The following is a 10,992-nucleotide window of genomic DNA, read 5'->3' on the forward strand; positions in this document are numbered from 1 at the left end:
TTTATTTGTTTTTTTTTTTTCTTTTTTGGTGTGTGTGTGGGCTTGATTGTAGTCCTCTTTCAGAAAAGTTCTTTTGAGCCTGAAAGAGCTTACAAAGCTTAGGTCTTCCTCTTCACTCACATCATGTGTGGGCCCACACAGCATGTAGTCTGAAAAGAAAAACGTCCAGCACAGTCAAGGACAACACTGAGTGAATCATTCCGTTGGATATCACTTCAAGTCTAGGTTTCGTATCCAGTTTAGTTACAGTATAACAGTAACTCTGCCTTTAGGTACTTGTGGGACACAAAGTATCCAACCAGTATGTTTGGATTCTATTTATTTTCTGTTTTACAGTTGTGCTCATAAGTTTACATACCCTATACACATGCTAAAGTTGACTAAAAAGAGGATTTAAAGAATCATCTTTTGGAAATTGAATTGAATAATTTCTCGTAAATAAATAAGTGTTCTTCCTTAAAATACAGGGGCCATACATATACATACCCCTATGTTAAATTCCCATAGAGGCAGGCAGATTTTTATTATTTATATTATTTAAAGGCCAGTTATTCCATGGATCCAGGATACTATGCATCCTAATAACGTTCCCTTGGCCTTTGGAATTAAAATAGCTCTACATCATCACATACCCTTCACCATATCTCACGATTGGCATGGGGAACTTTCCTCTAGGTATGGTGAAGGGTATGTGATGATGTCGGGCTATTTTAATTCACAAAGAAAATTGGTGTCCTTAAAGGTTGGATTTTCCCTCATTTTTAAATTAAGATAAATTTCCAAAAGATTATTTTTTTTATTCCATATAAAATATGTACAAATAGGCAACAATTGTATTTACATTAGCCTGTTATCCTACATCAATATTGTTGGCTATAAAGTGTTCAACCAAGTCTTGTGGTGTCCAGAAAGCCTATATGACACCAAAAGCAACAATATTTTATTCTGAATTGTAGCTGATTAGCCTTTAATGGAGAAACAATTCAGTAGAGATGTAACAATTTGTGACGACCTTCTTGCCCTTTCATGTAGATCGATTTTTTTTTTTAATCTTTGACAGCAAAATCTATACGGCCATTGTGCCTTTAAATTTATAGCCGCAGAGAAATAAAATATTTGATGTACTTTGTTTTCACGGCCGCGGGGTGTCGCTTGAGTGTTCTTTATTTACCTTGGTTTACACACGTTGTCCGGGAACAATTGAGCGATGCTGTAGCGTTCAAGATTTTTCTAAATACAAATATAAATAACCTATAAACCTATTCCCATTGTTATGGAAAAAAAACACAAGGATAGTTGAAATCAAGCCTATTTAAATGTAATATTTTCGCTTCTATAATAAGGTGCAACAATACAGAGCAACCGAGACACAGACAGACACATAGAGCGAGGCAGATTTGTGAGCACCAATCACTCGCCGAGGAGGAGTTCACATCGTCTACCACTGTCCACATCTTTGTTGCTCGGGAGGAGAGGAGGCAAGTGTGTGTCCATATCATAGGCGACCGGCCGGCGCATCTCTTGGGAGAAGGACATTGAAAAGACATCTCGCCAACACAGCTGGCATCAACGACATTTCGAGGACAGGCTGAAATAGGCTATAAGCCAGTCCGCTTGGCAACACAATGACCAGCTTCCTTGCGTGGTTCTGGAATGAGAGATTCTGGCTGCCTCACAATGTAACTTGGGCTGATCTAAAGAACACAGACGAGGCTGTATACCCCCAGTCGGAGGATTTGTATCTGGCTGGCCCTCTTGCTTTCTGCATCATCATGGTCCGGCTTCTGTTCGAGAGGTAATTGGAGATCGCTCGACTTTCTAAAGCCCAATATAGCCCACACGAGTCTACATGACTGGGCCACTTTCTTGGCTACAGGAATGCCGCTGCGTCGGCTACATCTCCGACCATATCATTCATAGCCTACTAGCTTTGTTGGTTTGGTTCGCTGTCATGCAGACTGCTGAAGGGGGCATGGGTGAGAGACAGCGTTGCCTGTGCAACCAACCACCGGTCGGTGACCTAGCCTTTCGCACCGACAAGCATCTCCCCCAGCGGGGACGCACCTGTCCTGTTAACCGGAGATGCTTTGCTTTGGGATCAACCGTGGGAGGTGGTTATGTTTGGACTAGACAAAAGCCAGCAGGAACAACATAATTTGCGTTGTCTCTAGTGCGGGACAGCCCGTGTAAGCCAGTAAGCTTGCGAGGAGAGGAGCTGTCTGACAAGTGAACTGAACAGTGCTATTCCCTCAGATAGCTTACTGCCTTTTCTTGGTCCTCGGGTTGTGACCTTGTACTGTCTTGTATTGACCTAGATTGTGTGACAGGTAGTGATAGGGTTTGATAATTGTCTCTACACATATGAATCATATAGTGACCTCAAAATATGTATTCATCTTAACTGTCTCACTGCACCTGCAAAATGTATAACTTTACACAAGGGAAAGCTTATTTCCTTATGTGAAATTGCTGAAAGTCTCAGTGTAAGCGACAATAGAAAGACAACAACAACAAAAAAAAAACATTTGCTGGGCATGGATTATAGTTTCTCCTTTCTTGTGCAATAATAATCAAGTAATAGTATCAGCCACTGGAGAGAACATGGAATAGTTTTACACATTGCTCTGTGAACATCTGAATGCAAAACAATATGGAACTATTTTCTGGTGTGGTATGTAAATGACGGATATATCTCAATATCAAGCACCTTACTGCTTTGACTAGGAAATCAAATACCTGAGACGATGGGGAATATTAATAGTCAGAGCTGTCTCTGTTTAGGCAACACACCAACTGACAATAGGGTGGAAAAGACCTTACTACTCAACTCAACAAGTTATAATTGTTTACATAATGTTGAGCCTTTGTTGGTAGGAAGTCTAACTTTCTGATAGTGAGCTGCTGGACCAGCTGATACCTGACTCTGTGCTTGTCCAGGCTATATGAACAAGCCTGTGTATTCCCCTTTAAAAGGTGTGATTCAGTAGTCCTTATAGTCTGTACAACTTTCTGAGAAGGCAGGAAATTTTTTGCTAGGTGTGAGGACCAGCACTGCTCATGATGGTGCATGTGTGTGTGTGTGTGTCTCAGGCTGATCGTTAGGCCGTTGGTGTCTGGCCTGAGGATTGAGGTGAAGGAGGCGCAGAAGGCTCCGCCCAATGCCATTCTGGACAAGGTTTACACCGCCATCACCAAGGTAACACCCATTACCATCCAAACTTTACCTTAATCCTAGAGAAAAAGCAACGTTAACGCCACAGTCACCATGGTAACAGCTCTTACCACCTCCCCCAAGACAAAAACAAGGCTTACTCCACTACTGTCTTCATATTAACAGCCCCTACCCTGTCAAACTGCCCCCAATCCCTAAGACAAGCTGAGGCTCATCAGCATAAACTTAACCTATTGTCCTTTGACCTTGCCGAAAACAGACTCAGAAATGTTCAACACAACACAGGTTACACATGTAGATACTTACACATACACTTACACTCACACTCACACACACACACACACACAGACATACGCACACACACACACATACGCACACACGCACGCACGCACACACACACACACACACACACACACACACACACACACACACACACACACACACACACACACACACACATACACACACACACACACACACATACACACACACGCACATGTCATTTGTGCTTGGCTGAATTGTCTGTGTGATTTGCCCTTGCATTGTAGTGCATGTCTCAGCAAAAAGATGTAGTCTGTTTCAACATAGAGATCCTTCTGTAAAGTGATGCTGAGTTGAGTTGCCTTGTTTCAGCATGATGTTGTGTCAGCCCTGTGATACAGTGTTTGTTAAACTCTAGTGTGTTTCACTTTTTCATGTCAGTAGGCTAGTTATAATGTTACTGCTACTACATTGCACATATCTGTACATGTTGTTCATACATTGTTCATATTACATAGCCATATTGATTCTGCTCTTATAAGGTAATACACTGCACATATTTATATTTAATTTATACTACTCTAAACCACCTTCTGTAAATCAACTGTATACTACTGTCTACACTGCACTATATTTGCTGTCCTGTCTATGCACCACCTGCTTATACTTTGTATATCACATTGCACTTTTCTGCTTTTTTTGCACTTCTGGTAGACGCAAACTGCATTTCATTTTCTTTGTACCGGTACTTGTACTCTGCACAATGGCAATAAAGTTGAATCTAATCTAATCTAATCTAATCTAATGTAGAGTGACCTTAGTTGATGCATCCCTTTTGATATTCGTCTTGTTCCACAGTTTGTATCTATTTGCATTGTACTGTTTATTTGGAAACAGTGATGCCATTTGTTTGGGTTTTGTATTTGCTTCAGTACACGCAAGGGAGGGTGGGGGGTGCTGCTTGTGTCAGTATAGTGATGTAATTTGTTTGTGTTTGTGTTTGCCAGCACCCAGACGAGAAGCGGCTAGAGGGCCTGTCCAAGCAGCTGGACTGGGACGTTCGGACCATCCAGCGCTGGTTCTACCGGCGCCGAGACCAGGAGAGGCCCACCACGCTGGCCCGCTTCTGCGAGAGCATGTGAGAGACTGCAACATCACAACATCATATTCTATATACAGTACAGGCCAAAAGTTTGGACACACCTTCTCATTTCAATGCGTTTTCTTTATTTTTATGACTATTTACATTGCAGATTCTCACTGAAGGCATCAAAACTATGAATGAATGCAACGTTATTTGGCCCACAGATGAATATTTGTCAAGTTATGGCTTTGCTGAATATGGTATTAAATTAAAATAAAATAGCAACTTTGAAGTTATACTATACTAAGTCATGTAGAGGATAATATATAGTCTGCTGTTCTGTCTTATAAATAGGTAATACCTGCTGACTTAAAATTGCAGAATGAAATGAAAGATGTGGTCATCATTTACAGCTGGACTGGAATGAGCTACCTCTCTGGCATGTTTCGGTTTGGTCCTTGGTTAAAATATAATGTATGTTTTTTTTTTTTTTGCACAAAAGCGTCTGCTAATAAATTTAAATATAAACATAAACACAATCAAACGCAACTTCCTGCACAATCCCTGACTGCACCTTTAATGCAGGGGAACTGTCTGACCTAATGTAATTCACATCTGGAAATTTCAATGAGTTAAAAAGCTTCTCAAGCTCTTCATAAAGAACCATTATAATTTGTTTGGAATCCTAATGACACATTACAGCATTGTAGGCTATCCTATACTGTATACAGGCACTATTATTTTAGCGGTTCAAGCTGTGTTTTATGCTGTTGTTCTAGCACAACCTCGAACGCTAAGCTGTTACCATATTTGATTACCATGGTGACAATATGGTAAAATCATATTGACAGTGAGGAGGAAAATATTAATAGTATTTAACTACTCAGTTGCCAGGCAACATTTAGCCTTGCAATGAACATAGAGTAATTCCTCATTTATGACACTGGACTCTATGACTTATGACACTGGAATATGTGTGTGTGTGTGCGTGTGTGTGTGTATGTGTGTGTGTGCATACACGCGTGTACATGTAATGCACATATATTATTTGTTTTACATTCTGAAGTGGTGTAATTAGGATCCTCTGTTTGAAGACTGAGAGCATCTCTCCTTAGTGTCCTCAGAATCTGTAAGACTCCTGGGTGCTTTACATTTACTAGTAAATAGAAATGTGTGTGTGTGTGTGCCCTGTACCCTGGCTCAACACAAGCCCCCATCTCCATAAGAATCCTGGGTGCTTGACATTCAGTAGTAAATATATGAATGTAGAGGCAAAATCACTGCTTTTGGAATATGCTTACATGGCCAATCAGGTATTATATATGTAAGGGATAATGTATAGAACGCCGGTCATTATTGGGAAAATAAGTCCCGACAGGGCGAACCGGTCTTGTTTCGCCCTGAAGGGACTTATTTTCCCATAATGACCGGCGTTCTATACATTATCCCGCTTATTATACGGCTACTTGCCAAACAGATATAATAAACTCCCCACGATATGACTTTAGCCTACATAGCCTAGCCTTTTTGTTACCGTTCATCGTGGCATTTGCTGAGAAACAAATAGTTTCAGAACAACACACGCTGCTGAACTTGAATCAAACATTCTTTAGAACACAGCTGATCAACCGTCTGCTTTCACGTTTGAATGAAGTTCCAGTCCTTGCGTGATATGAAAGTGATATGTGGCGTGATATGTGACATATCAAAAGCACAAAACCCGTTGCTATTGACAGCGGTAATTATGTTTGCAGCGGTAATTACATGAATTTATTTTACCGTAGAACGTTGGGAAATCCCATTCAAGTCAATGGAGCGTTCTACTAGCATTGTGAAGAGCCGTATAATAAAAGCTTAGATGCCAGCACATTTTTACTCCCTGTCTCTCTCTCTCTCACTCTCTCTCTCTGTCAGTAATTTAACACACACACACAAACACACACAGACACACACTCTCACACACGCACACTGTGGTCCCACCAGACATCTCACCTGGTTCCTCTGTCCCCCACAGGTGGAAGTTTGCTTTCTACATTTACATCTTCACCTACGGAGTGCGTTACCTGAAGAAGGTGAGGACAGATGTTTCCTGTCTCCTGCCTGTAGTGACTAACCTCCAGAGAAAAGGGATGTCCCCAGCATGAGTGTGTGTGTGTGTGTGGGGTCATGCATCCCCTTGGCAGCCAGTTGCTGGGTTATCATATCTCCTGTGAGAGGGTATTTTGCTGCCAATTGAAAAGCTTCACAGTAATACACACAGATGCTTTTAGTATTCCTAAGTGGTTGATTGACATTAGCAGTTATAAGCAGTAATATACTGTACCTCTAATTAAGCTCATTGGACCAGTGGAGTTGTTCAGGTCATTTCGTTGTTGCAAACGTGCCTGTGTTTCCATATGAGATGCTGTGGTTGGATTTGAGTAGGGGACTTCTATCACTACCATACGTCATGTGTGACAGGAGGCAAACTAAACGTTTTTTTTTTTTACGGGTTAAAATCAAGACGCTCCTCCTTAATGGACCCACATCTATCAGGAGCCACTCTTTAAATGAGGCAGCTGTCTACTGAAGAGCGTCAGAGCCATTTGACAAACATACGCAAGAGAGAAAGAGAGAGAGAGAGGGGAGATGGGGAAGAGAGGATGATGACAAACGGGTAATGACAAGAATAGAGTGCATATGAGATAGAGAGAAAGAGGCAAGAGATAGATGTTGCATTATGTTTGAGAATGGATTTGGAATAATTGCAGGTGGTTCTCCAGACAGTGTTGCCATGGCGCTCTTGCCGCCACAGTTCACCGTCGCTCTTGAAGAGCTGCGCTGATTGGTTGTCAGGCAACAGAGCGCACCAAATTGGTCAAGTGGTCAAGGGATGAAAAGACCGCAGACTCATTTTCCCCCCAGGGAGAGTGTGTGTGTGTGTGTGTGGCGGAGGGAGGGGGGAAGGGTGTACGACAACTCTTAATTGGAATTAATTACCCACCATGCATTGGGCCCATATTTTCCCATTAGGACTGCCACTGCCTGCTGCCTCAAAGGAGTGAGCTGGACAGCAATAAATAACAATTAAACTGCCTCTGCCCTTAATGACTGATTGACTGACTGGACTTGACACACACAGACAGACACACACACACACACACACACACACACACACAGATACAAGATCATTCCTGTACTCAGGCTTACATGGTGATGTCTTTTTCCCCAGTGGTGATTGCTGTGTTCATATCATTCTGGCTGCCTTGACTTGGGTAGAGACTAGCTCTGATTGGACAGTCATTGGTTGGCTCCATGCTGTGGGAGGCTATGATGATATGAAGAAGGTCTGTGTGTGTGTGTGTGTGCGTGCGTGCGTGCGTGCGTGCGCGTGTGTGTGCGTGTGTGTGAAAAAGAGTCAAAGGGAGGGAGAGAGTGAGAGAAAGCTTGAAAGACTGAACTTCCTCATGTGTTTTATGACTAGTCTCCCTTTTTGCAGAGGAAGAGAGTAATAGGGAAAGAAAAAGGAATGTGTGTTCAACAGTATGGACCCTTTCAAGAGAGTTCCATTATCAGCATCATAGTTGGCCCCACAAGACTTCCTTTTTAACATTCCATATGTTATCTTAATGCAGAGGAAGTAGATTGGGGCCCAAATAGAACGTTCAAGCATTGTTTTTGTTTTTATTGTTGAAAGGGTCTATATATGTGAGAGAGAGTCAGAGAGAAAGTGCTTGTGTAGGTGTGCTTGTGTCTGCACGTGTGTGTGTGTTTGTAGGTGTGTGTTTGTGTGTGAGTGTGTGTGTGTGTGTGTGTGTGTGTGTGTGTGTGTGTGTGTGTGTGTGTGTGTGTATGCGTCCTTGTGCATATGTTTGTGTGTTTGTATGTGCGTACATGCATGTGAGTATGTGTGTGTGTGTGTGTGTGTGTGTGTGACTCACATGCTCCCTGGCTGTGCACTTGAGGGTGGGGGTCAGATAGTGGTTGACTCAGGAACAGATCTGACCCTGACCACCACCAATCTGCTTGACCAACAACAATTTCAGTCTGGTTCCATCTCAGAATCAAACATATGTACTCTTTCTTTACACTTTTGAAATTATTAATTACATTCTTACATGTTTCCTTTGTCATTATGTTTTGCTTTTATTTGTGTAAAGCAGGTTGATTTGCCTCTGTGTATTACATGTGTTACTGTATATAAATAATAATAATCTTGTCTAGCTGTGCACCATCATTTTCTGCCATGCTCCTAATAGTCTCGTCTTGTCTCTTTTCTGCCATTAAGACACCATGGCTGCACAACACCAGAGAGTGCTGGCAGAACTACCCTAATCAGGTACTGTGTCTCCCGTGTACTATTTATGAGCAGACTAGATTAGATGAGCTATACAGTTTCCTAGGCTGCTGGCAAATCAAGGCTACAGTGCCTAACCACTGGGAGAGAAGGAGTGATGTCTTTTTGGAACAATTAGTGTATGTATTAAATAGTATTCCTTTGACATATACCAGAAGCACACACATACGCTACGTATATGTAGCTGAAATTGGACTGTGTTGTTCTAATTTATGAAATGTATAATTTCATGAAATGTTTACATAATTTTATGTAATGTTTACCTTTTATTTTATGCTCTGGTAGACGTTAAGAATATGGCATTATGATGGATTGCAATTGGACTCAGTTAGCACAGTCTCATTTGACGCTCTCATGGAAACTGAGAAACACACACACACACACACACACACACACACACACACACACACACACAGAGACTCACCACTCAGACACACCTGTCCAAACCAAGCTTTTGAATAATGGACCTGAACACCTGGGACAAAGCAAACCATCTGATGTAACCTTAACTTGATCCCCGCCTGGGCTCCCTTTATCCGCTCACTGTGATCACACACACACACACACACACACACACACACACACACACACACACACACACAAACACACACACACACACACACACACACACACACACACACACACACACACACACACACATTCACCCAGTGTATGATCGACCTGTTTGCTCTATGACCTGCATGTCATGCTGACCTTTGAAGGCCCAGCATTAATCATAGCAACAGCTGTTATGTCATATTGAGAGCTCATTTCTGATTGGCCGGCAGCCGCTGACAGTGGAGGTGCACTACTACTACCTGCTGGAGCTGTCGTTCTGTCTGTCGCTGCTCGTGCCCCAGCTTGCTGATGTTAAGAGAAAGGTACTACATACACACACACACACACACACACACACACACACACACAATCTCTTTCTCCATCTATATATCTATCCCCTCTCTCATCTCATCTGTCATCACACACACATATGTATACATACAAACATACACACACAAACACAGAAACATTGAAAACACCCTCAGTAACCTGAAGGACTGAGTAAGCAGCATTATGTGTACAGTGTGTGTGTGTGTGTGTGTGTGTGTGTGTGTGTGTGTGTGTGTGTGTGTGTGTGTGTGTGTGTGTGTGTGTGTGTGAACAGACTGGTAGTAAAATCATAGGATGCTAGCATGATGCCAGTGAATAACAAAGGATACAGTAAATTACTGGTCTGTGATGGCCATTTGTGTTAACTGTCGTATGGAGTAGCATAGCCACCTGACACCTGAAATAATCATGAATTATATTAAGCACTATATATTTATTTTGAGAAATGTTTATTCAAATTAGATAATCGGCTTTAAAGGTCAGTGTTTGTATTTTTACAGCATGTACACGGAAACAACGTGTCTGTTAACACTTGAAGAGTTCACCTACAGAGAGTTTATGGATCTGTTCAGATTCAAAGTTCAGCATGTAAAATTATGGTCGAATAATTACTGAACATCCCTTTAACCAAATCCAACCTCTGACCCTAAATTGTAGTTAACATCTGTAGATAGTCTAAAGGGGACTATTCAAGGGAGGTTTGACGGAAATATTTGTCAGATAAACAACACATAATCACACACACACACATATCCGTGTGTGAAGAGATGCGTGTCTTTAAGCTTACTCGGTCTGAAAAACAGCTGGGGTGAGAGAGTGGCCTACTTCTATGACCCGGTCAGCTGTAATCCCCAAACTGCCACACAGAGCACACACACCAGGCTGCTTACTGTCTCTGTCTCTCACTCAAAGTGTGCACACACACACACACACACAAGCACAGAGAGAGAGAGAGAGAGAGAGAGTTAGACTCATGCACACAAACAGAAAAAGAGAAAGGGAGAAAGAGAATCATGCTTGCACACACACACCAGCTGTAATCTCCAAAATGCTGGAGACTGCACACTCTAGAATGTTTATTTTTTCTCTCTCTCTGTCTCATACAGACACCCATGTCTACACACACACACACACACACACACACACACACACACACACACACACACACATGTATGCGCACACATACACATACAGATGAGGCCACATACGCCCACTGTCAATATTGTCTGGATGCTCTGATCCTTAAGTGCC

General features: G+C 42.1%; 1 protein-coding gene across 2 annotated transcripts in view; it reads left to right on the top strand.

Annotated features, from left to right (window-relative positions):
* Window positions 1–1,400: 1,400 nt before the first annotated feature.
* LOC125288890 (ceramide synthase 6-like) overlaps window positions 1,401–10,992 on the top strand; it is a 16,622-nt gene continuing 7,030 nt past the window's right edge. Inside the window, exons 1-6 of one of the 2 annotated variants that reach the window (XM_048235585.1) lie at window positions 1,401–1,795; window positions 3,091–3,196; window positions 4,441–4,571; window positions 6,532–6,589; window positions 8,785–8,835; window positions 9,642–9,734. In XM_048235585.1, coding sequence (XP_048091542.1) covers window positions 1,626–1,795; window positions 3,091–3,196; window positions 4,441–4,571; window positions 6,532–6,589; window positions 8,785–8,835; window positions 9,642–9,734 — 609 coding nt within the window. In that variant the 5' untranslated portion in view covers window positions 1,401–1,625. The remainder of the gene's footprint in view (window positions 1,796–3,090; window positions 3,197–4,440; window positions 4,572–6,531; window positions 6,590–8,784; window positions 8,836–9,641; window positions 9,735–10,992) is intronic. The other variant, XM_048235584.1, reaches the window with a different exon arrangement.

This window comes from Alosa alosa, chromosome 23 (genome assembly GCF_017589495.1).
Source record: "Alosa alosa isolate M-15738 ecotype Scorff River chromosome 23, AALO_Geno_1.1, whole genome shotgun sequence".
Lineage (NCBI taxonomy): Eukaryota > Metazoa > Chordata > Actinopteri > Clupeiformes > Clupeidae > Alosa > Alosa alosa.